Raw genomic sequence first — 24435 nt, forward strand, 5'->3', positions numbered from 1 at the left:
GGTTCTCTACCTTCACATTTTCTCCTCACAACAATCCTGTGGGGTAGGTTAGGCCGAAAGATAACAACTGGCCCGAGGTCACTCAGTGAACTTCCTGACTGTGTAGGGATTTGAACCCTGGTCTTCCAGGTCCTATTCCAACACTCTAACCAGTTGGTTATATATCTTACCTCTGTGGAAGGAGTATTGCACATCTGGTTATGTGTAGTTCTTCATCAGCCCCCAGGATCAGCAGCGCAGTGGAAGGGGAACTCAGGGGAGCACAGTTCCATGATATTTATTCTGAGTATTGTGAGGGCTATCAGGTGCCAGAGTAATTGACAGACTTTCCTTATTTTGGCAAGTGACTGAGATGACAGTGAGGTTTTCCAGTTTGCTTGTGGCAGAATAACAGAAGTCAGAGAATGAGGGAAATCAGCAAAGAACAGATACTCCTTTCCTTTTCTCTGAAGGATGCCAACTTCATGCTAGTGGTTTGAACTTCTTTGCAATAATGTTTGCATTTCTTTTCTTTCACCCCTGGTTAAAGCATATCTCTTCTGCCAGGCATCTGACAGCTGGTTGATGACCTATTCAGGGTGTTTTTCCCCAGCTGGAACCAGTGATTATTTTTCGGGGGGGACACATACCCCTAAACATGTTGTGAATCTAATTTTGACCTCTTTGAGGGGCAGTATTTCAATATGAGTAGGAAAATGAGAGTATCCACAAACATTTTTAAAGAAAAAAAGCAGTGGCTGGAACTCACCAGAACTCAGTTCCGGCACCTGTCAGGTGAGAACAAGGGAGGAGTTCATTGTGAGTTCCAGCACCTCTTTTTCTAGAAAAATAGGACTGGGCCTATTGGATTAAATGTTCTTCTGCTGAGTTTCTGTTTGCCTACATTTTTGGGCTCCACTTGAGGGTTTGGTTGTGAACCTCCTGCAGGTATTGCTGTGTGAGCCATCACGACGAGCTCCCGCACTTCAGCCTTTAGCTGCCTGTGATGCCTTATTAGATTCTGCACAGATCGAAAGGATACATGATACTCCTGTACAAACCACAATTAGTTGCAGGGTCTATGCAGGCTCTCAAGTTAACACATGTAGATTGGGGATGCTGCATGTCACAGCAATCCTTTACTCACTTAGCATGGAAGGCCTTTAAAAGAGGATTCGACATATTCATGGAGGATAAGGCTGTCCGTGCGTAGCAGCCGTGTTGTTGGCTGTGCACTTCCTCCACCATCGGAGACAGCATTCCTCTGAATACCAAGTGGGGAGAGTGCTGTTTTCATTCCGGTCCTGCTTTTGGGGGCTTTCCATGGGCATCTGGTTGGTCACTGAGAAAACAGGATGCAGGACAAGATGTACCTTTGACCTGACCCAGAGGGGTGTCTCTTCTTACCGTCTTATGTTCTTACATAGTAAATGTGGATTGAAAAGGCTCTTGTGTCACACGATGCAGGTACTGCTAACCCCCCCTTCACAGGGTTTCATTTGGCTCACAGCCTAGCGAAGCATTTGTAGTCTGTGTAATGGACATGCTGCTCAAAGTTGGCACATGGAGTCTAAGAATTGGCATGACATTGATCGTACCATGAAATATGTTTGTGGTCATGGATTCCATTAGCTTCTGAGGAACCTTCAGGAACTTCCATTTTACTAAGAGGCAGTTTTGTAACTCGTGATTGTGGGGAAAACTCCATGCTTATATTCTAAATTAGGGCAAGAAAAAAGAAAAGGGGGGCTGGGTAAGTATTTGGGGAGGGGGACTTCTCAGATCCAGCTACTGAACTTTTCCCCATGCAAACAGATCAATCCCATCCCAAGGAAAGGGGATCAAATCATTCCCCCCCCCATGCTAAATATTTAAATCAGAAGCCCCCCCAAATGGAGAGTTTAAGTAGGTAGACACTTGAAAGCACTATGCTCTTGTTAGCCCTTATCCCACACCTTGTTGGTGTCTGTCTGTCTCAGGAGACAATGGAGGAGTGCGCCTTTGGGGGTGAAGTCAAACTGCTGGAAGGTTGCAATGCCTGCTGTGGCTGTGGAGAATGATGTGGGAGAGACATGTTTTGTTGCAGCTGAGGCAGATGAAGGCATCTGGTTGGTTGTGCTGCTGCAGATGCACCATGGCATAAATCAGGAGACCACCACCTCCAAACAGAGAGTTTAGGTATGCACGCACTTGAAAGCACTATCCTCATGTTGGCCGTCATCCTACAGCAGTAGGAGGATATCCCATCACCACCTAATGGAGACAGGATGCATTGCCATAGAAGGGATAGCCATTGGCTACATTCACAGGATGAGTATGGTATGGTTCAGATGCCAGGGTGAGGGAAATTACATGGCCTTCCCTAAAATGAAAGGTTCATAAAATGGCAAGATTATTATTGCAGGGTGATGGTATATACCGAGCTTTTACCAGTCTGCCCCCCAAATGTTTTGGACTAAAACTCCCATGAGCTCTAGCAAGCATAGGCTGATGGGAGTTGTAGCCCAGAACTTTTGATGGGGGCCATGCTGGTATAACCCATCTAGTGTCTGACTCTCTCTTGCCTGCTGCCACACTGGAGTGATGTGCTGGGGTTGTTCTTAGCCTCCCTAGTTTGGAACTACCAAGTAGTCAATATAAAACAGTGTTGACACAGCAGAGAAGTTGTTGTCACCATTTCTGAGCCTCATGCTGGCAAAGTCCATTCCACACAATACTTGCAAATATCAGCATCCTTGCTGGAGGGACAGGGCATTTTTCCCAGTGACAAAACTGGGATGGTCTGAGTGCTGGGGAAATGTGTAGCATCCCTTCAATAAAAGCTCTTCCTCAAGAGGAGGGGACTGGATCCTGTGCATATGTTGCCTAAAACAGCAAAACTCCAGTTTTTGGCAAAGGCAGTAGGAAAGGAGTGATGTAAGATAAGATAAACCCTTCTACTTCTTCTGAGTTGATCAAACAGAGGGAAATAAATGGACCATTTAACTGCTTCATTTCAAATGACCGTGTGCTTAATGTTGTTAGCATTTTACCAAGTTCTAAGTGGGTATGGAAGGGGGGAGATATCTAATTTAATTTGATCCATTAGTGGCTTCCAACCTTGAATGTTGGCATCTGATACTTCATGAGGGTTGGTTTTTATTTTTTTTATTTTTTTGTTCTCCTTTGTGATGTTCAAAGGCTGTCATTCTGGTATGGATGGGATGGCATCAGCTGTGCCTGGCTCACATGGTCTTCTTGAGCAAGGGAAGGGATGAACAAGGAAGTGATGTCTCATAGCGGAGGCCATTTTTTAATCTCTAGGCAACCAAAGAGGGATCCAGCAGGGAGACTGAATCCCTCAGACTGGAAATTAGCTGCAAACATTTAGCCGGGAAGATAATTGGCAGTTGGAACAGTTTGCCAATGGATGGTGCTTGATTCAGCGCTAGATGTCTGATATCCCATAAAAGGTACAGACACTATCTAAGAATTACTGGAGGGATAATATATGCACCCTGCTGTATGACGGAAATCAGACTGATGACAGACAGGCCCTTTACAATCTGTGATTCACTGAAACCCAAATTAGACAAATTGCATTACAGATTGCATTCCTAAGCACATGCTCTTATTGGGGAGCAGGCTTAATTGAAATCAGTGGGGTGTGCTGCTGAGCAAATGTGTTCAGGTGACATTTTTCCATTTGGCCAGTGCTGATATGCTGCCTGGCCTCGTTCTTGGTAAAGTCACCGTTGTCAGAGCCATCAGCTGCATACATGGATAGCGTTTCTATCTATCGCTGTGATAAATAAATATAAATCTGAGCGCTAGAGGGCAGCACCCAACAAAAAATGAGATGCGAAGTAAAAATTGCCTTACAATTTGGTTTGGACAAAAACATTCTTTTAAACGCCCTCCTACAGGGCTTATCGTCATTTATTGCTTAGCAGGGAGGCCTGTTGTGGGAAACATAATTTTTTTTGGAAGCAATAACTGGGAGGGATCTACTATTATGGGGCAGGGGGCTAATGGTATAGATAGGACAACGGCTGAACTGGAAAATAGTATATTTATGGTTCAAACTTCGTTTTAAAAGGACCTGAAAGCCTCACATCATCACTTCCTTTGCTTGCCAGAGCAAGCAGAAGCTGTCAATTACCCTTGCGCTCCAGCAGATCACCTCATCACTCCTTCTCTGAAGAAAGCCCCCAACCCCCCAATTCTCATAACAAGGCAACCAGAAGAGGCTTTTGAAATGCCAAACAAATTCGTAACATCTGTAACTGACTGCAATAGAAATGGATTACGCCCACAGGGAGGGAGCTGGAGACCCCAAAATGAGATAACTGGCTGGCAACAGCTGAGAGAATGTGGAAGATGCAGTGGCGTAGCGTGGGTTGTCAGCACCCGGGGCAAGGCAAGTAATTTGCGCCCCCTAACCCGTGGATTTGCGCCCCTAACCCTAACCCCCATATGTTGCGCCCGGTGCGGCCGGAACCCCCTGCACCCCCCACGCTACGCCACTGGGAAGATGTGACCTCGCTACCACAGGGCTATGCAGAAGCATGAGGAGAAACTACTTGGCCCCAAGATCTAGTAGTCATAGGGAGATATTCCGTTAACAGTGCTAATGCTTAGGACACCAAAACAGGGGTAAGCAGCAGTGTGCTGGACTCCAGCTCCCATTATCTCTGACCATCGGCCATGCTGATGGCAGTTGGAGCCCAACAACAGTGGGAGCCCAGTAAGTTAGCTAACCCTGCAGTAAAAGATCAGGGTGGTTTTTGCTCATGTAAATTAGTCCGCCATTATTTTCTGTGTCTTGTCATTTCATACAAGGCATGCCTAGCCCTAGAGGACTTGCTAACTGGTTTATTCCCCCCTCCCCCCCCCCAATTCCACAGGTGGGTGTTCTTGCACGAGAAAGCCTACCAAATAAGAGACACCTCCATTGAGTCCTCTGTGGTGACCAAGGTGAAAGGCTTTGGCAAGTACAGTAACCAGGTGATGGACACGGCTGACTATGTTACACCTCCACAGGTAAGCCTTCATGAAGTTCTCAGGGAGGGAGTTGGGTTGAAAGGGTATGGAGCTCTCCCGAGGCTGAAAGGTGGGCAGGCTGTTTGGTTTGTTGATGTCTGAATAAATAAATCATTTTTATTTTTGTCGTCATGATTTCAGTTTAATAGTTGCTTGCTATGTAAGGAGTCTCTAAGTTACTTGAGAGCATAAAGTATAATATAAAATCAGAAAAAAGCAATACAAGCTATACAATAACCCATAGCACAGACCCAATAAAGCAGCAGCAAACCCTTCAGCAGCAGAGTTTGGCTTCAGCAATAACTTGGGGCAGGGAGGTAATGTGGCTCCCCTCTCAGGAAAATATTCCCTGTTATAGTTTGTGCATGACTGTGCATCACTTTTTGTAACAAAGATTACTATATACCTGATTACTAGCAAGGGAATGCATATGCTGACTGACTCCATGTAATAACATTGCTTGTGAAGTGATAATAATGTTCTAGAACCATGGTTCCCAAAATGGGGCACACGCCCCACAGGGGGGCAATTTGATTTGGGGGGGGGCAATTCGAGAATGAGTTATTAACAGTGAATGGCCTTTTAGGCTTCCTCCACGTGACTATGAGCTCACTTTTTGAATAAAAAAGGTTGGGAACCACTGTTCTAGAATGACCCATTCAGCATGGCCGGCATGCCCATGAGGCTGGTTGAAGTAGCTGCCTCAGGTGGTGGAAGTTGAAAAGACAGTGCCCCCATGGGTGCCCCCTGCCGTGCCACCAATGGAGAAGTGGCACTGGCACTGGCATCACTTCTCCACCAGTGACTGTCCTTCAGCTTCCCAGGTATGGGCAGCATGGCGACACGTTCCCATTTCATCTCAGGAGGCAAAACAGGACACGCTGCCCCTGCCATTCAGTCATACGAATCACCCCCTGATGTTGCAGCCATCAAGTGATAAATGTGCAGGCATGAACCAGATATACATGGTGCAATTTAATGGTGCAAATGAGCCATTGCACACAAACAGTAAATGGAAAAGGATCAGGGCCTATGGTGTCTGTATTTTAAAAGAACAAACGTGGCTGCACAATTTCAGATGCTCAGTTGTGAGTATTTCTTGCCCTGGGGAATCACACCTGAGTGCAAACCTTGTTTTAAGCACTTCTAAATGCCTTCTTGGAAAATAAGTGTCTTAATGATTTCATGCTTGCTCACTTGCCACGGCAAACGGTGCCATAAAGGAAGATTGTTGGTAGCAATACAGTACAGATGAAGGTATGAAGAGCCTTTCTTGTGGATCTAAGGCAGCAAGTAACTGGCATCAGCAGAACTGTAGATAAAAGTTTATTGGAGTCTTGAGTCAGAATATTCTATGGATATGTGTTCAGATTTCATTGTACCTTCAGCATCAAATCTGAGACAGGTCAGTGAGCACAAGCAATTTGTGTTCTAAATATATATACACTGTACTTCTCAGGACCGCAGATAACCCTTCTATGCTGTCCCCCCCCCAACCCCATTGGAACTGTAACAGAGTTCTAACGTTGCTCTCATGTTCCCCAACTGAGCAGGAAATTCCCAAAACATGCTCAGGCCCATTAGGAATACAAAGAATGCAGAAGAAGAGTTCCATGAATAGAAAACATTGCGGGTAAGAATATGAGCTGTTCCCACTCCCCACCCCCAAAGATGATAGGAACAACTGCTCCGAATTCTGGAGCCACCAACTTCATCCCAGTTGTTTCTGATTTTTGCTGCATGTTGCAGTGAAACTGATGGATGGGGTGGAATCCAAGAGTAAGGCTTAGTGAAGGATATGGCGTCCTGAGGTCTCTGCCAGCATTTGCAAGTGGACTGAACCCAGGCAGCTGAATGTGGATCTCAGTCGGGGAGTTGGGGACAACAGGATAGGATTGTCAATTTGTTTGACTTGGTCACCACAAACTGAGTTTTCATGGGGCGTTCATGTTCATTTATTTGATTTTAAAATCTTTAAACTGCCCTTTGTCCAGACAAATCCTTGGGTGGTGTAGAATAAGAACAATATACTGTTGTGTGCCACCCCAAGATCCAATTGGTGTGAGGTTCCAAGGTTTACCCAAGGTTTGTGCTTCCTTTGGAAAGAGGGACAGCGGAGATTGTGGTGTTGTTATGATATATGGCTTATTTACACATATATACAACCTGAGCCTACGATGGAGGTTTTCACAGCATTAACACTCCAAGAGGGCCTTGTTTATCCCATAGCCACAGCCTTGCATTCACACACAAATCAAACATCACTCTGACTTTCTGGCTTCCCAGCATGCAGCATTTTCCCAGCTTCTAGCTCACACCCTTCAATTCTTCGCTCTCACCTTTGTCTTTCTAACTACCAGCAAGTTTGGTATCTGGCACAGATCCACTTCCTTTGTTCTCTTAATGTCCCCATAACCTAGGCTATCACCTCACCAGGAAGCTAGCCTGACTCTTCTAGGAATTTTAATCCCATCTTATATTACACTTGCTGGACAGGGGACAGAAGAGTTTCAGCATACAGCCTACTCCCCGCCTTCCCACCACCAGCCAACTCATAACAATACAATAGAATCAAAACAGAATTCATCATAATAAAGATACACACACCCATTCTCTGTTACACCCCACCCAAATCCCTGCAAATACCACACACTCTTTTTTTAAAAATTATTTTCCAATTTTTTCCAATAGGATTTTGACATAAATACAATCCAGTATTTTTCAACAAATATATGCAAATACCACAGTCTTAAACTGGCATCAAATAAATTGTAAAGCCCAGCTTTTGGGGGACGGGGGGGGGGATTGCCATGTCAAATGGGTCCTGTGCTGTTTTATGGCCTTAAAAGTATGCACCAGGACCCATCCGTATTTCTTAATGACTTTTTATGGTCTCCTGAATGGGCAGTTTGCCAGCAGGGCTGGAATATGGGACGGTTCTCAGCAGTTGTGTACATGAGAAACAGCACTGGCAATTTAAATAGGCAACAAAAACAGACTGGCAGGATGGGGAGAAAGTCAGACTCTTGTGGTTGGCTGAAGTTAGCTGGAACTGGAACTGGGGTGTTCAGCAGCTGCTACCTACGTGTGGGATGTCTGTTTGCCTCCAGACTGCTTGCCTATTTGAAGTGGGAGGGGGACAAATATTGCAAAGAAAACCAGAACTCAGTTGCTTTTGTACACAGGGAGAACTCATCCCGGCAGCACAGCCCCTGAAGCTCTTTACCACTCAGGGAAGCAGCAAATGTGTAATCTCCTAGCACACACCTTCCTCAATTAGGGGTGGGAATCAACTGTCCCCCCCCCCCTTTTGCTTAGTGGTAGACCCGGGGTCAGCAAACTTTTTCAGCAGGGGGCTGGTCCATTGTCCCTCAGACCTTGTGGGGGGCCAGACTATATTTTTTGGGGGGGAGGGGGAATGAACAAATTCCTATGCCCCACAAATGACCCAGAGATGCATTTTAAATAAAAGCACACATTCTACTCATGTAAAAACACGCTGATTCCTGGACCATATGCAGGCTGGATTTAGAAGGCGATTGGGCCGGATCCAGCCCCCGGGCCTTAGTTTGCCTAGACTGAGCAGTTTGCATTCCTTCATCCTTAAGCATTTTTAGAAAATTATCTGAAGGCATTTCCTGTTCTGCGTGGCAGGTCATGGGTCAGGAATGTTGGGTGGCTGTGAAGGGGCCGCCCATCTCCAGGGGCCTGTGCTCCTGATTCTGAAGCAGCTGCAGCCAACATTTCAACTCCCCGCCCAGTTTCTATTGGGGAATTTGGGGGGGGGGGATTTAAATGGTGGCTCCCAGCCACAGGCAGTGCTTGCCAGCTAGAGCATTGTGTCATGTTACACCCCAGCATCTGTCACCAAGGTAAAGATGAGGAGGGGGGGGTTAAGGTGAAATACACCAGCATGCAAGTTGTTGTATTTGAACATCATTAATGGATTATAGTATGCTTTGCTGTTTGTCTTATGGTTCAGTTTCCCTGCACCCCGCCCCCCACAAAGGGGTAACACATATATTTGATACATTAAATTAATTTTGTGTGTTTTTTTAAAAAAAAGACGGCACCTGAACAGGGTAGAAAATCATCCTGGCTTGCTGCTGTGCCTTTTAACAGCATCTTACTCAGCAGAGATCAGGAAATGAAACCTTTTATGTCCTGGAGATAAGCATAATAATCTGCTAATGTCTTTACAGCTACAGTGGTACCTTGGTTCTCGAACTTAATCTGTTCCAGGAGTCCATTCGACTCCCAAAACTGTTTGAAAACCAAGGCGCAGCTTCCAATTGGCTGCAGAAGCTTCCTGCACTTGAGGGGAAGCCGCACTGGACGTTTGGCTTCCGAAAAATGTTTGCAAATCGGAACACTTACTTATGGGTTTTCAGTGTTCAGGAGCCAATTTGTTCGACAACTAAGCCATTTGAGAGCCAAGGTACCACTGTATTCATAAAGGCATAAAGGACGGAGATGGTGTACACAACATCACTTGTTTAAAATGCAGCTAGGTCATTTTTTGGCTGTGGAAACATCCACTGCGCTCCCACTGGTGTTCCAAACACAGTGTGCACACAGCATTAGCCGCAATCCATATCTTTCCTGCACCCTATCTCCCCCCCCCAAAAAATAGTGTGTTTTGATGTATTTCCTCCCAAATCAACTTTGATCCAATATCGATCCAACAAAGGACAACCTTGCTGCTTTTTAAGCTGGTAACATGTACACAGTTCTTTTCTCATTTTGGATTCGAAGCTGGGTAAAATACATCAAAACTCAAGATTTAGTAAAGAACGGCAGGACTGATACAAGATAAATATGGATTGTGGCTAATGTGTGTATCCTGCTTTTCAAACCAGCAGTGGGAGTGCACTCTAAACGGAGTAAAGGGAATGTGCGGTTCAGCGAAGGCTCAGACATGGAGGGGACACCTCCAAACTCCAGCATCAGCCAGAGCCGAGCAGCTTTTCAGAGAGCTGCAAGGGGGAGGAAGAATCAGCAAAAAATGCTTTCCCCCTTCCTTCAGCAGAAACACCCCAACAGTGGAACTCTGCTCATAGGAGCTCAAGTTCTAAGCCACATGTTTCAATTTTGCTTGCCGAAAACTGCAACAGGGGAGAGGAACTGCCATAAAATGTTTTGGAAACTCCGAGTAACCTTTTTTCATTGGCAGACGTGGGAAAGTTGTGGTGCAGAAGAGAACTTTCCTTCTTAACTTATTGGAAAATTCAGAGTAATTCCAAGCACAGAAACCAGCTCTGTTTTTGTTTTCCTGCCCAGTCCCGAGGCAGATGCTTGAAAAAGGGAAACTCGTTTTCTCCTAAGAGTTGTGGCTTCTTATTTCCAGACTTGACATTCCAGAACATAAGGGCTGCTCTGTGCTGTTTGTTTCAAAGTGGGACCTTGTTTCAGGATCACTTTACATGGAAATTTAGTTACTTCATTTTATGAACCAGAGATTCCAGGTAAGGGAGAGGGGGAGATTTGAACTCGCATCTCCCCAGTTTCATGCCAATACTCTAATACACTCACCACATTGCCTCTCTTACTTTTGTTTGTCCATCTATGTAAGCATTGTGAGGAGCCAGGGTCAATCTCAGTTCCTAGTGCCTATGTGAAAAATGCAGCTGCAAGCATTCAGTTTTTTTAATCGTGTGAACACCTTTAGGTATTTAGGCGCCCCTAGGTGTGGAACATTTTACAAGTGCGCCATACAGATCCTTAGATTATATTGAAATTACACAGCTTTAAAAAAAGTTATTCTTTATTGAAAAATAAAAAGGATTTTTGTACCCAGTATAAAATTACAAATGAAAAGAATAACAATTGTTAAAATACACCTGTGAAAAAAAAGATTGTACTTATCCTAAACTTAACCTCATACTGTGTTTATAAAGATGATTTCTAAATATTGTTAATTTTGCCCTTGGCAAGTCTACATTTGTACTTGTTTGTCTATTCCCAGTAACAAGGGCTGGTGGGCTGGCTGGCTTGGCTCCCACACCTTCTTGCCTGCTTACTCTGAGGCAGCCTTTGCTCCTGGCAACCAGCACCCTCTGGCTGGCCCCAGAGGCCCCATTCGCCTGGGGAGCTTGTGGCCAGGGCTGGTGCAGTAAACGGCTGTGTAAGCCTTTGGGAGGCAGAGATGCAGAAGGGCGTCAGAGGAGGGAGGGAAGAAAAGTGGGACGGAGGCCAGGGATGCTTGCAGCACCCCTGGCCATCATTCAAGGCACCCCAGGGTGCCACGGCACTCTGGTTGAAAACCACTGTTGTCCAGGATGCAGCTTCTCTGCACAAGTTCCCTTTCAAATATTAAATGCAAAAGTGACTCTGCATATGGCTGAGTAGCTGCAGAAGAACAGCCAGAGAAAAGGGAGGGGCTTAATGTTAATAATAACAATAACAATAACAATATTTTATTTATTTATACCCCGCCCATCTGGCTGAGCTTCCCCAGCCACTCCGGGCGGCTTCCAATCAAGTGTTAAAAACAATACAGCATTAAAGCTTAACCCTTTCTGATGAAAAAAATCGTCCCCAGCAACTTTTCCCCCTAATAAGGAAGGGTACCCCCCCCAAACCTTTTCCTCCCCAGTGATGGAAAAGCTTGAGTGAGTGCTCAAGGGAGGGAGAGGGAGGGTTTTTTAAAAAAAGAAAAAGAAAAGTGTTGTTGTTTTAAAAAAAAATATGCACAATTGCATCTCCTTTCCAATTCGTTGCCTCAGGGTCTTATTTTTAAAATTCTAATCCATTGCAAAAATAGTCACAGGTCTGGTATGGTGAATTTTTGCAACCTTATTGAGAGTTGGTTGCAGCTGACTAACATTGGTCGATGTGGACATGCAGGCTCATAAAGAAATGTTTGCTTGTCCCCGTCTCTTAGTCTGTGCTTTGATCCTTGCCTGGGTGTTCTCTGATTCTTTCCCACCCATTGCTTCACTTGGCATACTCTTCTTCAACTTGTCGTTTGGGTTTAATTTTGCATTTTATTTTCTTGGTCTGTGACTGTGGCAACTCATTTGTTCACCATTCTTCTGTCTCTATGCCCTTCCTCGTGACAACGTGAACTTTCCCCTCCTTTCCCACCCTGCTCCCACCTGCTCCTAGGGAACGTCGGTCTTTGTGATCATCACCAAACTCATTGTGACGAAGAACCAGTTCCAAGGCGTCTGCCCTGATGTAAGCAGGTCAGGCAAGAGGGAGGGAGAAGGGAGGTGGCCTGGGGCTGTGGTTTCTCCTGCCATGTCTTCCGTGCTCTAGACAAAAAGGGGCTTAGCCTTTGGTGCTTCCCTCCTTAGCTATTCCTTTGAGAAGACTATCCTGCCAGCAGAGGAAGCTTTGCAGCAGGAGCTGTCAGTGTGGAGGGACAGAGCTGCAGAGCCGCCCTCCTGACGCCACGTAGCTTGCTTGAAGCGGGTGTGCTGGGGCACAGTGGCAGCAACGGGGGCACAGCCAGTCCGGTGTTCTTGCTGGTGGCAGCTCTGACGTTCCGCACTGGCCTGTTCATTTTGGAGTATAAAAAGCTGCCTTCACCGTCTAGCTCAGAACTGCTCACACTAATTGGCTACATTGGTGGCAGAGAAAGGGGCGGGGTGGAGTTCATGGATTTTATTAATGGGCTCCTTCCCTCCAAAAAAGAAATTTAAGGACTGATTGTGAATGAGACAGGGTGAGGATCGGCAGCTAAGATATTCTGAGCATCTCAGCACAGGGGGACAAGGTAACTGGGAACTAATATTGGAAACATTAGAGGTTTCTTCTCTCTGCCCATCTCTTCTCTTTCTTGTTTCATAAATAGCCGGGGTACAAGTGCAAGGGGGACAAAGACTGCAAGAAGCCCGTCCCCACCGCCACAGGAGCAGGTAAGCAACGGACAACAGACAAGGAAGGAACAATGTATAAATGAAAGGCTTGTCTTTACCTTTCATTGTCACTGTGAAATGCATTGGCTTTGGCTCATCGTTGGCAGAATGCTCTATACACCATTGACCTACTTTTTTTCATACCCAATGATCTGAGGGCACATGAATGATGCTGTGACAGACCGGGGGGGGGGGGGAGCCAAGCAGGGGCTGGTTGGTACTTGGATTGCTCTGTACAGAATTTTATTTTTAGAACAATTTCTGGGATGACGGGAAGGATAAATAGTTGGAATGTGTGGAACTTATTTTTCCCACCATACGTTCTTGAGTTGTGTTGAAACAAGACAGGCATCCAGCACAGGAAAAATTGTGGCTTAAAAAGAATAATGTGGCTTTAGAGATGATTTTGATTAAGACTGTCCGCAGGCTCTAGCTGAATCAGCTCCCAAACCAAATCAGGCCACTTCAGACCAAATCAGACCCTATTTGCCCTGGGGTTCAGCCAGGTTGAGGCAGTCATGGATTGCCCCACAGTGGATTGGATGTGCTTGATCAAAAGGCGGGTGGTTGGGTGGCGGCTGAGGAGAGTGTGGAGACTGCAATGGACCCTTATAATGAGCTGGAGAGTTCCATCCAGTTTTGCTACTTGAGGTGAACTACAAATTCTCAAGTAGTCTTTAAATGAAGGCATGGCTTCCTGACATGCTGAGCTTTGCTTTTTTTTACCATGACATTTTCCTGATGGAGTGTTTCCTTCTGCAGGGATCCTGACGGGCCGATGTGTTAATTACAATTCCACTTTCCAGACCTGTCAGATCCAGGGTTGGTGCCCCGCAGAGGTGGACAATGTAAACGTGTAAGTGCTTGGACCATTATTATTTCAAAGAGAAGGAACATTGACCCCACTGTGAACCTTCAATCAGAGCTGGCGCCCTAGTCAACTGACTAGTCAAATAATGCTCAGCAGACCCGCCAACTCTTGCCTGTAGTCAAATATTTCTTGATGTCCTTGCGTAGGTGGTGGCTTAGCTTTTCCATTCATTTTAATCTGACCTGGAAGTACAGGATGGTTCTTCGACAGTTATCCCAGTACTGATCCAGTGCCTTCTTAAGACTTCCAGCTTCAGGTGACTTGAGCATCATAACCAGGCCCCAACTGGTGGGTGCATGAAATGTCTTAGTGCCTCACAGACAAGTATAGGCTTGTTCCTGATTTAAAATGAGGAAATCCCCCATATACGGCAATTAAAAAAATAATAATCTTGCACGGAAACCTGAAACCTCAACATGAACTATATTGCCACTATCAGAGATCATTGAATCATAGACTTGTAGATTTGGAAGGAGTCCCAAGGGTCATCTAGTCCACCCCCTGCAATGCGGGGAAACTCAGCTCAAGCATCCGTGACAGCTGGCCACCCAATCTCTGCTTAAAAACCTCCAAGGAAGGAGTTATTTCATCTTATTTCACCTGATTATTTCATTTGATTAAAAGGTGGTGATGTGGTCATATCCTTCACCACATCTGAGTCAGCAATCTTCTTCAAGAGGTCAAGATATGCCCCACCGAAAGCACAGAGGGAAATGGCTAGCAGGGCTTGGGAGGAATAGCCAGGAGACATTTGCCACTTGAGGCAGTCCCCTCACTTTGCCTAATGGCTGGGCCAGCCCTGCAGTACTCCGCCCTGTTCCAAATGATCAATTTCCTTTACTTTTCTCCCTGCAGACCTGTCATGCTAGAAGCAGAAAACTTCACCCTCTTCATTAAGAACAGCATCCGTTTCCCCCTGTTCAATTTTGAAAAGTGAGTAAATGGGCTCCGGCCTATAAACCTGAGTGGGGATGGCATTCAGGAATGTGGCTCCCGATACACTTGGTCTGAAAGCTGCCCTCTGGAAATTTCCCTTGGCCAGAGGTTTTCCTCATCCCGCTGGAATTGTGTTCTCTGGCAGTTGCAGGAGGGCTCCATGCAAAGAGTGGGAAGTGGTGGCACAGACTGACAGTGGCTGGGCTGCAACAGGCCTCCTGGGCCATCAAACCAGTCTGCAGCATAGGGCAGAGACAGGGGACCATGTGGCTCTCCCCCCACCAATACTCCTGGACTCTAGTTCCCATCAGTCCCAGCCAGCATGCCAGTCATGCCATCAGAAATGATGGGAACTGTATCCCAACAACACCAGTTCCCTATCTCCAGCATAGGCATAGCCACTCGATGGCATTTGAGTATGTCGTCTCTGTCAAGCACACTCTGATGCAGCTTGTCTACACTAGCCTTCCCAAATCTGGTGGCCACCAGGTGATGGGAATTGTAGTCTGGAACACCTGGAGGGCATGGCTAATGTGCAGTGCAGTGGGTGCAGGTTGCATGTCAGCAAAGCAGGCTCTTCCACACCAATATTATTCTTTCCTCCCTAGAGATTCATGTTTGGGGTTTTTGGGTTTTTTGCGAACAGTAAGAATGTGAATTGTGCCAGCAAGCATCTGTGTGGAGAGAGAGAGAGAGAGAGAGAGAGAGAGAGAGAGAGAGACCTATAATGACCTCTCTCCCTCATAATGTTTCCAAGAAAGTTATTTTTATTTATTTTATTTCATAAAATTTATATATTTAGCATTTATTGATTGTAAGGTGAAACCTCAAAGCAATCCATATTGACTCTGCATTCCCGTTGGCCACTGGGGAGAGTCAGGGCTTGCTGTTTCATTGTCAAGCAAGTTGTGCCGCAGAAGTAGACTGGGAAGGTTCAGCGAGCAGCTCACACATCCCCTAGCAAACCTTGCAGTTCTTCTGGCCGGTCTCTTTCACCCTGTGATGGCTGTGGCTCTAGTGTCGCCTCCAATTACTTCTAGGTGAAGGGAGCAGTAGGGCAGGCTCCTCAGACCGAGTTGCATTGCGCCACCAAGCCCTGACTTTTCTTGCCTCTGACTTTCCTCACTCTCTTCATTTGGGGCTCAGCAGTTCTCATCTTAGTCTGACTTGTTTTGCCTCCTTCCCAGGGGAAACCTCCTACCCAACCTCACAGCTGAAGATATCAAGAGATGCCGCTTCAACCCGGTGGAGCAACCATTCTGCCCCATCCTGCGCCTTGGGGATATAGTGAAATTTGCTGGGCAAGACTTTGCCCAATTGGCTGACACAGTGAGTATTACTGCTGCCAATATGAAGCAGTGGAATGGGTGCGCTGTGGCTGCTGTGGGGTAGTGGCCAGGATTGCAGTTTTGAGCTTTGGAAGCCTAGTTTCTGACCTGAACCTCCCCCTCAGCTGTGATGCTTTCTCAGTGGTCTTGGGAACTCACTAATACACAGTCTGTCCTACCTTGCAAGGCTGCTGGAATTCTAAAGTACAGCTCTGATCTCCTTAGAGATCAGAGCAGGGATATAAATGTACATCAGAACCATTGAAATAAATGGTGCAATAGTGGTACCAGGATGAAAGCATTTGCAAACAGAGATTGCAGGGGCCACAGGCATGGGGTTAGGGTAGATAACTTTATGGTGATGTTCATAAGATTACACCCCTGTACTTTGGAAATGCTACTCCTCAGCCCCTCTAAATAGAGCTCTGAAATCCTGGAGAGCTGCTGCCACTCAGTGCAGACAATATTGAACTTGATGGACCACTTTCTGGAAGCTTGGGTGCAACTCAGCTTACAGAAAGAGGGAGTTTGAACAGATAGTGTAGGAATGTGGAGGTTGCTTACTCTAGCTCTGTACCTTTGATCTCTACGCTGACTTTTCTATCTTTTGGTATTAAGACTGATATCCTTAAGCTGCATCCTCTCTAACTTTCGCCTCCCTCTCCCTCTCCTCTTTTGGACCTTGAGATGAGAGGTCAACAAAAGAAGCAAGCATATTATTTCTCCAGCCTAGTTAGCTTAAAACTGGAACTTCTACCCTACCCAAGTTATGTGCTTCCCATAATAAAATCATCTGCTACTTTTCCTCAGCAAGGGTCTGTGTGTGACCATAACAGGCAAACCCGCACACTTACAGTTACAAGCTGTCTCAGTTCCATTACTGATGGTCTCTGTCTGTGTGTAAAGCAGATTCCTATCATTCTAATGGATCCAGATTAGCTACCATTTATTCACAATCCATCAGTAGTCAGGATTAGAACCCCTCACACCATGTGTAAGCATGAATTAAAAAGATGGTTGTGGGGAAAACCCATCCTTGTACTATACAGTGGTACCTTGGTTTTCAAACGTAATACGTTCCGGAACGCTATTCGAATTCTGAAACATTTGAAAACCAAAAACTCAATACAGAAAACACAATATGGAAAACTCAGTACAGAAGCCGCGTGGCATGTTCAACTTCCAAGGTGCATTCAAAAACCGAAATGTTTGTCAACAAAGACGTTCAGAAACCGATGTACCACTGTATTTTAGTGACCCTAAATTGCACAATAAAATAATTAAAGACCACAAAGCATAATTTAATTAGTATGATGTGATCTTGGGCCACATGCCTTTAGAACTGGCTCTGTGTCTGTGAACTTCCTTGTCCCTGCTTAGTGGCCACAAACTCCCTGCTCAGCTTGTAGGGAGATTTTGCCTGAGGGTGTGTTTTTCCGCACAGGGTGGGATAATAGGGATCAAGATCGGATGGGTGTGTGACCTGGACCATTCTTGGGATCGCTGCGTCCCCAGCTATTCATTCAACCGGCTTGATGGTGTCTCTGAAAAGAACAAAGTCTCTAATGGATACAATTTCAGGTAAGTGCGGAGCTTTTCAGTCCTCAATCAAAACCAATACTCGGAATCCCTTCCCCTGTTGCAATGACTTTGTAATTTAAGATTCCTCCCCACATTCTCACCCTTGCTGTGGCTTATGAACATGCTGTCCTGTGCACTTTCGCGCCCACCCACACATCTTCCACCTGCTTTTCCCCCTGTGCAGATACACCAGAGGCAGCCCTCATTATATATGACTTTTCAGCTGCAGAACTCGTCTCGCACATAAGACACATCTGCTCTGTACATAAATGCAAGTGTCCTTACTCTGCCAGCCACACACAGAGAACAAAGGGGAAGAATGGCAGTTCAGTAGCAGAGGGCACAATTTGCATGCAGAAGGTGCCTGGTTCAACCCTTGCTATTTCTAGGTGAATTATCAGATAGGTGAAAGAAAGAAAAATCTATTTGAGAATTTGAAGCGCTTCTGTCAGTCAGAATAGACTAACAGTCATCAATATTTTGAGACCTGGGACCCACCTTTAACTCAGACTTGCATTTGCCACCCATTTCGTATCCTTTTTACCACATATTCTGTATGATAGTTGTGCCACTGTTGCAGCCCATCTTAGATCAGGCTGTGAGATAGCAGTGTTTCCTGACACACCCACAGCAGACCAATGGAGTAGAAGGTATTGAGCTAGCGAATTATTGGTCTAGCTCATTTTGAAACAGCTTCCTGTATATTTTGGGGTCCCAGCACCTTTAATTGTTTCATTTATTTCTCATGGTGTGATAGGAAGTTTTGTAACTATGTACTGGTGTATTGAGGCACTCAGGGTTCTACCCAACGAAGTTGCCCATTTCCCCAAAGACTTTTGCTTGTGCAGCAGAACTTCTCCTCCCTCTCCCTGTACACCCACCCGTTCTGTCCCCTTAACCTTCTAGAGCGCATGGGAAGTGGAGAGGGAAGGGAAGTCCTTGTGTGAACAGGATGGCTCTGTTGGACACAACCCACAGTTTGCAAGTAACAGCCTTAGTGCCTTCCAGCTGCTAGCTGGCAAGCATTCTATTGCAGGTTCACAGCCTTCTGACTCTCCTCTTCTACTGTTACAACCATCTAATGGCACCTCACCATTATGTTTACCTTGCATGGATGTGTACGTGCATGCAATCATGTGTTTGCTGTCGGCCTAAACAGACCCATGGACTTGTGTGTGTCCCTTTCTCTCGCCCACAGATATGCCAAATACTACAAGCAAGAGAACGGCACAGAGTTCCGCACCCTCATGAAAGCCTTTGGCATTCGCTTTGATGTTCTGGTATACGGGAATGTGAGTGGCACAGGGCAACTGCGTGAACAGAAAGCAATGGCTAGGCAGAGGCCTGATGGGATATGGTGGGAAAGAGTTAAATCTTAACTAATGCCCAGAGAGTTCAAAGCCCAGGTCCTTATGCATTTACAAAGGCAATATGTCTTACAAGGGGTACTTGTAGCACAATCCTATACATGTCTATCCTCATGAGCCTCATGAAATTCAAGGGAACATACTTCCAGTTGTCCAATTGTAGGATTTCAGCTACAGTATTTTAATGAAAGGAATCAGGTTGATCCAGACTGAGGCTGCAGTCCTGACCATGTCTATTCAGAAGTAAACACTATTGAATTCAGTGGGATTTACTAGCAGTTTGAAAGCACGTCAAAGTGCAAGTAGATAAATAGGTACCGCTCTGGCGGGAAGGTAAACGACATTTCCACGTGCTGCTCTGGTTCGCCAGAAGCAGCTTAGTCATTCTGGGCATGTAACCCAGAAGCTGTACGCCGGCTCCCTCAGCCAATAAAGCGCGATGAGTGCAGCAACCCCAGAGTCATCCACGACTGGTCCTAATGGTCAGGGGTCCCTTTACCTTAAGTGTGGTTAGGATCACAGCCCAAGTCAGTTGAAATCAGAAGAGCAGCTTTGGGGGGGGGCATTTTTAATGAATTCTATATCAACGAAACATAAAGTAAAACAGTGCTAACAGAAAAGAATCTCTAAAGTAAATAAGAAGTGGCAACGTTAGGATCTCGAAGGATATGCATACATTCAAAAATTATTCCTTCAAAACATCACAAATAAAACCCATCTTTTCACAAATGTGTTCAGATTCTGCTAGTTACCCATTCTTCTGTAGTATGTTAATTAATCAATAATTCCATATTGAATTATTATTGTGGAACTCTGGATTCTTGACCATCAAAGTGACACCAGTGGCCATGCCAAAGACGGTAAGCTGGAATGATTAAGATGACAGTGGCATCCACGACTGTGGCCCTTCTACAGAGAGCTGCAAGCTAAGGTAGAGGTCCTTTCATGAATAGCCCAAGAACGCCTTTCACAACTGGAGGGGGAGCCATTTTGGTGGTGTCCTAGTTCGCTGACATTTACTCCAATCCTCTGATTCTTCAAGGAGAACCAGTTTTGGTATGCTAACTTTGCCTTGTGTTCCCTCAGGCTGGGAAATTCAACATCATCCCAACCCTCATCAACACAGTGGCAGCCTTCACATCTGTTGGGGTGGTAAGCATTTTGGATTGCCCAAGGTTTTGTCATGTCTTCTCTCCTTTCATTGTTTAGTCCAAAGAACTGTTTGGATTTCAACATTCATGGGTTTTAGTTCCCAGAACTTCACACACCTGATTAGGACAAGGTTCTCTAGTGGACACTTTTTCAGCCCAAGAACTACATTTGCTTCTGGACAGCCAGAGTGCTCTTGTCCAAACTTCCCACAGGCATTTGGCTGGCCACTGTGAGAACAGGATATTGGACTAGATTGGCCATTGGCCTGATCCACCAGCCTCTCTTTATGTCCGTATGGATTCTCCAACTGGGGAGGAGATTGGAAAGTGCTGGGTTTTAGGAAGCTCCGGAGGATCAAGGATTTGAGCTTCCTCTTGGTCAGGAAGCTTTTTCTAATCTGAAAATGTTGATTAATGCACCAGTCAGTCAGTTATGCCCAGAGTTGCTTCTTCTGCTGTACCATTTTGCCTGGCCACTTCTCCTGTGAGAGGCCATCTCACCTGTTCTCTTCTCACTTCAGGGGACAGTCTTGTGTGACATTATTCTCCTCAACTTCCTGAAGGGAGCAGATCAGTACAAGGCCAAGAAATTTGAAGAGGTGGGTCTCTACAGTACACAGTTAAGTTCATTGCCAGCAAAAGTACCCCCGTTCCAGTAGACCTCAGCCTTTTCAGACCAGGAGCCTCTTATGGTTGCAGTGCTGCTGTTGTAACCCATCTTATGTCAAATGATGACCTAGCAGTGCACCTTGGCCCACCAGCTGAAGATCCATTATAGTAAACTCTGCTCGCTAAAACTCCCCTCTACTCAACTTTTTAGCTCCACCCCCAGCCTTGTTCACACGTAACACTGAACCAAACCATGACTCAGTGTAAATGAGCAAGTGTGCTGGTGCACAGTTAGAACACTGCAGCCTCTTCACTTCTTCCCTGCTCTTGCCCTGTCACAAGGAGCTAAGTCATAGTCTGCAGAATAGAGCATGAGAAGAAATATTCAGAATTGTGCAAGCTAGTGTGGGGCAGGGGTTAGAGTGTTGGGCTGGGCCCTAGGAGACGCAGGATCAAATCCCCACTTGGCAATGAAGCTCCTTAGGTAACTTTGGGCAAGTTACTGTGTCTTGGCCTAACTTAAACTCTCTGGGTTGTTGTGGGGAGAGCCATGTATGCCACCTTGAGCTCCTTAGAGGAAAAGTATGATATAGAGGTAATAAATAGGAATAATAATGATTCCTCTACAAAGGTAACAGCTTTCTGTCTCTCTCCGCACCCAGGTGTCAGAGAAAGTGTTGCATCCAGACACTTCTGGAAGCCCCATTTACCAGAACAACCAGACCCTGGGACGTCGTTGTGAGGAGAAACAGTCAACTGATTCAGGCACCTTCTCAATTGGACTCTAACAGACAGACATGTGAAGAGGACATTAACAAATTTCCTACATTGCTCTGCTGTCATGGGTGCTGCCCCACATAACAGCCCTTCAATTTGGATCCTTCTGTCACATCGCACCACTGGGGTTGAGGGAACTGGTTGGTTGGTTTCAGTTTACTGTGTGCTTCCCAATTCTCTCTCTCCCCGTCTCTGTTTTTTTCTCAGTTTCACATCATGGCTCACCTCTCCCAGAGAAGCTTGTGAGTCTTAACTTGTCAGAGACTCATATCCCCTCTCACCTCTTCCTTGAGAAAATAGCCACAACAAAAAGTGTTACTTAAAGAAAAGGAGATTCCTGGGTCACCAACACCAGTGCATTAAAAGTGGGTGTGGGATGATCATCCAAAAAAACTCTTAAGAGTTCCAGTAGAACTGGAAAATGTATCAGTGGAAAACTGCTTTTCACACTGAACCCATGAATCTCAGATTCACTATGGGGTGGCACGACAGCAGCATCAAATCTCCACCTCGTGAGCTGAGCTGTACCATGTGGTGACATTACATAAGAACACCTAAAGTCCCAACTAGACCAGCATCCTAGTCTCACAGTGGCCAGACAGATGCCTGTGGGAAGCACACATGCAGGACTTGAGTGCAGCAGTCCTCTCCGCACTTGAGAAGTCCACCAACAGGAATACAGGGGCAGCCAGGGGAGGCTGGATAGAGCCATGATGGCTAGCAGCCACTGGTAACACTCACCCTCTTTTAAAGCCATTCAGCTTGGTACCATCATTACATCTAGTGAGACCAAATGTCATACTTCAACTGTGCAGAATGGAGAAGTTCTTCCTTTAGTTTCTCCCAAATTTTCCAATATTTAACTTACTGGATGGCTGAGTTCTAGTATTTATGAGAGACGGAGAACTTTTCTCACATGACCTTTGTGTTGATCCATGTGACAGTATTTTATGCAGAGATGGAGAAGTTTAAAACACTGTCACATGGATCAACACAAAGGTCACGTGAGAGGGTGTGGTTATGGAGCTTTGACCACTCCTTTGCCTACCAAATGGCCAGGCCAAAGTTATGGAAGTTTCTGAATAAAAATAAATATGCATGCGTAATCTATGAGGCAAGAAAACATGGGTGTGCTGTAAATAGTGGTGGGTTTGTTTGTTTTTCATTCTGTGACAACGCTGATAGGTACTCCCTACTCCAAGAGCAGTGGAGACAATGCAGCCTTTGGACGAGAGAGAGCCAGAGACTTACGATGTCTAATATTGGTTCCATTTTCAAATGTAGAAGCAGGGTCCAGTGGAAGAAAGTCGGCCCCTGCAGCAGACACCACAGCTCCTAATCCTACATCAGGTCCCCCAAAGGACCATTAAAAGCTGCCTTATACCCAGCTAGATCACTGGGGTCAATGTAGTCCATTACTGTCTTCATTGCTTTGCAGTAGCTTTCTGAATTTTTTCAGACGTGAATCTCTCCCCGCCCTACCTGGAAATTGAACCTTCGATGTGCAAATCAGATGCTCTATGATAGAGCTAAGACACTTCCCCAAAGCAACAGCTTGGACCACTGGAGCCTCTCCTGCTGCTTTCAGCCCACTAAACTTGTAGCTCGATCTACCCCACATTCAAAACTGGCAAGTGCTTCCCCACCACTCCAGCCTCGCTGTTGCCAAGCACTGACCCCAATCGCAGGTGATCTACCCTTTCAGAAAGAACATCCCCCAACTGTTTGCCTCCCCCAGGAAACATCCGCTCATCTTCTCATACTGGTAGCAAACACTCCGCCCAGGAAAGGATGGTCATCCGGCAGGTGTAACATGGATTTATGATGTAAATTCTTTTGGAAGGTTCATAGCTTGATCAAGTGAGAGCAATATGCGTGTCCTTCTGCTGGATTGGAAACTGTCATGCATGCACTGTCGTTCGCATTTGATCACTGAATGTCATAATCAAGGCTGTGCATGCAACTCTCAGTACCAGATTGGACTGTCACATAGAGCGATGGAAAAATGGTCAGTGGGGTGCTGTCTCCTTTGACTCTGCTAATCACCTATTTGAGAGGGGCAGGCCCTGCTGGAATCAGCACTTTCTTTTGTATTCTAGAATCCTTCAGGCTGCCTGACTCACAGGCACTAGGCTTGTATCTTTATGAGAGGCAGGAACACAGGCAGTGACTTCAGATGGCACAAATGGTCCCCTTAACTTAGGGCACAACATGATGACAGAGGAGATGATGCATACTTTCCCATGTTGCTGCTGCAAGCTTATACGTAGATGAGCTTGCAGAAGACAAGCATCAGCTCAGAGAATAATGACTGAGAATATTCGTGAAGCTGGGGCTTGAGCCAGAAACACAACCTGCCTGCAGTAGCAAAGCCACAGTTCTACAGTTAACAGAAATCTCTTTCCGGGCAGTCATAAGAAACTGCTATTGGCAGCAGACGCCCCGGATTCTGCCCCAATTTGTGGGGGTCTGGCGCATGTGGAAGATGTCATGTGGCAGGAGGAGGCCTGATGGGGCCTGTCGCACACTCTGGAGGGCCTGACAGGACCCGGCACGGCTGCAGGTAGGCCCAAGGGAGCCTGTGCCACGGCGGGCATGCTGACATCAGACACATGCTCCCCTGTGGTGCGTGGCTCCGGTGCAGAAATTTGTGGGTGCCCGGCCCCTTCATGGGGAATGTTGTGGGGGCTTGAGCACCCAGCCCCCCCCCCCCCATCCAGCATCTATGACGGGCAGAATTGATAAGTCCTGGGCTTTTGAGGAAATGTTCTTGTTTTGCAAAAGCTTCTAGAAGTGTTAAAACTGCTGCATGAAAGACTACTTTGGAAATCTCTCTTCAGCAGGGAGTAAGAGCATCACTATTTCATGCAGCCTTCAACTTCAGTAAACTTTGAATATAAACATAGCCGTCAGTATGTGTTTGACAGAAAGAACCAGCAGCATATAAGCCGC

At 46.0% G+C, this 24435-nt stretch overlaps 1 protein-coding gene across 8 annotated transcripts in view; it reads left to right on the top strand.

Annotated features, from left to right (window-relative positions):
- P2RX3 (purinergic receptor P2X 3) overlaps positions 1–21801 on the top strand; it is a 28720-nt gene extending 6919 nt beyond the window's left edge. The window contains exons 1-12 of one of the 8 annotated variants that reach the window (XM_083443430.1): positions 3348–3431; positions 4866–5001; positions 12109–12180; positions 12800–12863; positions 13626–13719; positions 14590–14667; positions 15858–15999; positions 17443–17579; positions 18778–18871; positions 20033–20098; positions 20619–20696; positions 21369–21801. In XM_083443430.1, the coding sequence (XP_083299556.1) occupies positions 4969–5001; positions 12109–12180; positions 12800–12863; positions 13626–13719; positions 14590–14667; positions 15858–15999; positions 17443–17579; positions 18778–18871; positions 20033–20098; positions 20619–20696; positions 21369–21494 (984 nt within the window). In that variant the 5' untranslated portion in view covers positions 3348–3431; positions 4866–4968 and the 3' untranslated portion in view covers positions 21495–21801. Of the gene's footprint in view, positions 1–3347; positions 3432–4493; positions 5002–6065; positions 6407–9022; positions 10467–12108; positions 12181–12799; positions 12864–13625; positions 13720–14589; positions 14668–15857; positions 16000–17442; positions 17580–18777; positions 18872–20032; positions 20099–20618; positions 20697–21368 lie in introns of those variants that run through there. The other 7 variants (XM_083443428.1, XM_083443429.1, XM_083443431.1 and 4 more) reach the window with 7 other exon arrangements.
- The last annotated feature ends 2634 nt before the right edge of the window (positions 21802–24435 follow it).

Source organism: Podarcis tiliguerta (genome assembly GCF_965153285.1).
Source record: "Podarcis tiliguerta genome assembly, chromosome: 1".
NCBI lineage: Eukaryota > Metazoa > Chordata > Lepidosauria > Squamata > Lacertidae > Podarcis > Podarcis tiliguerta.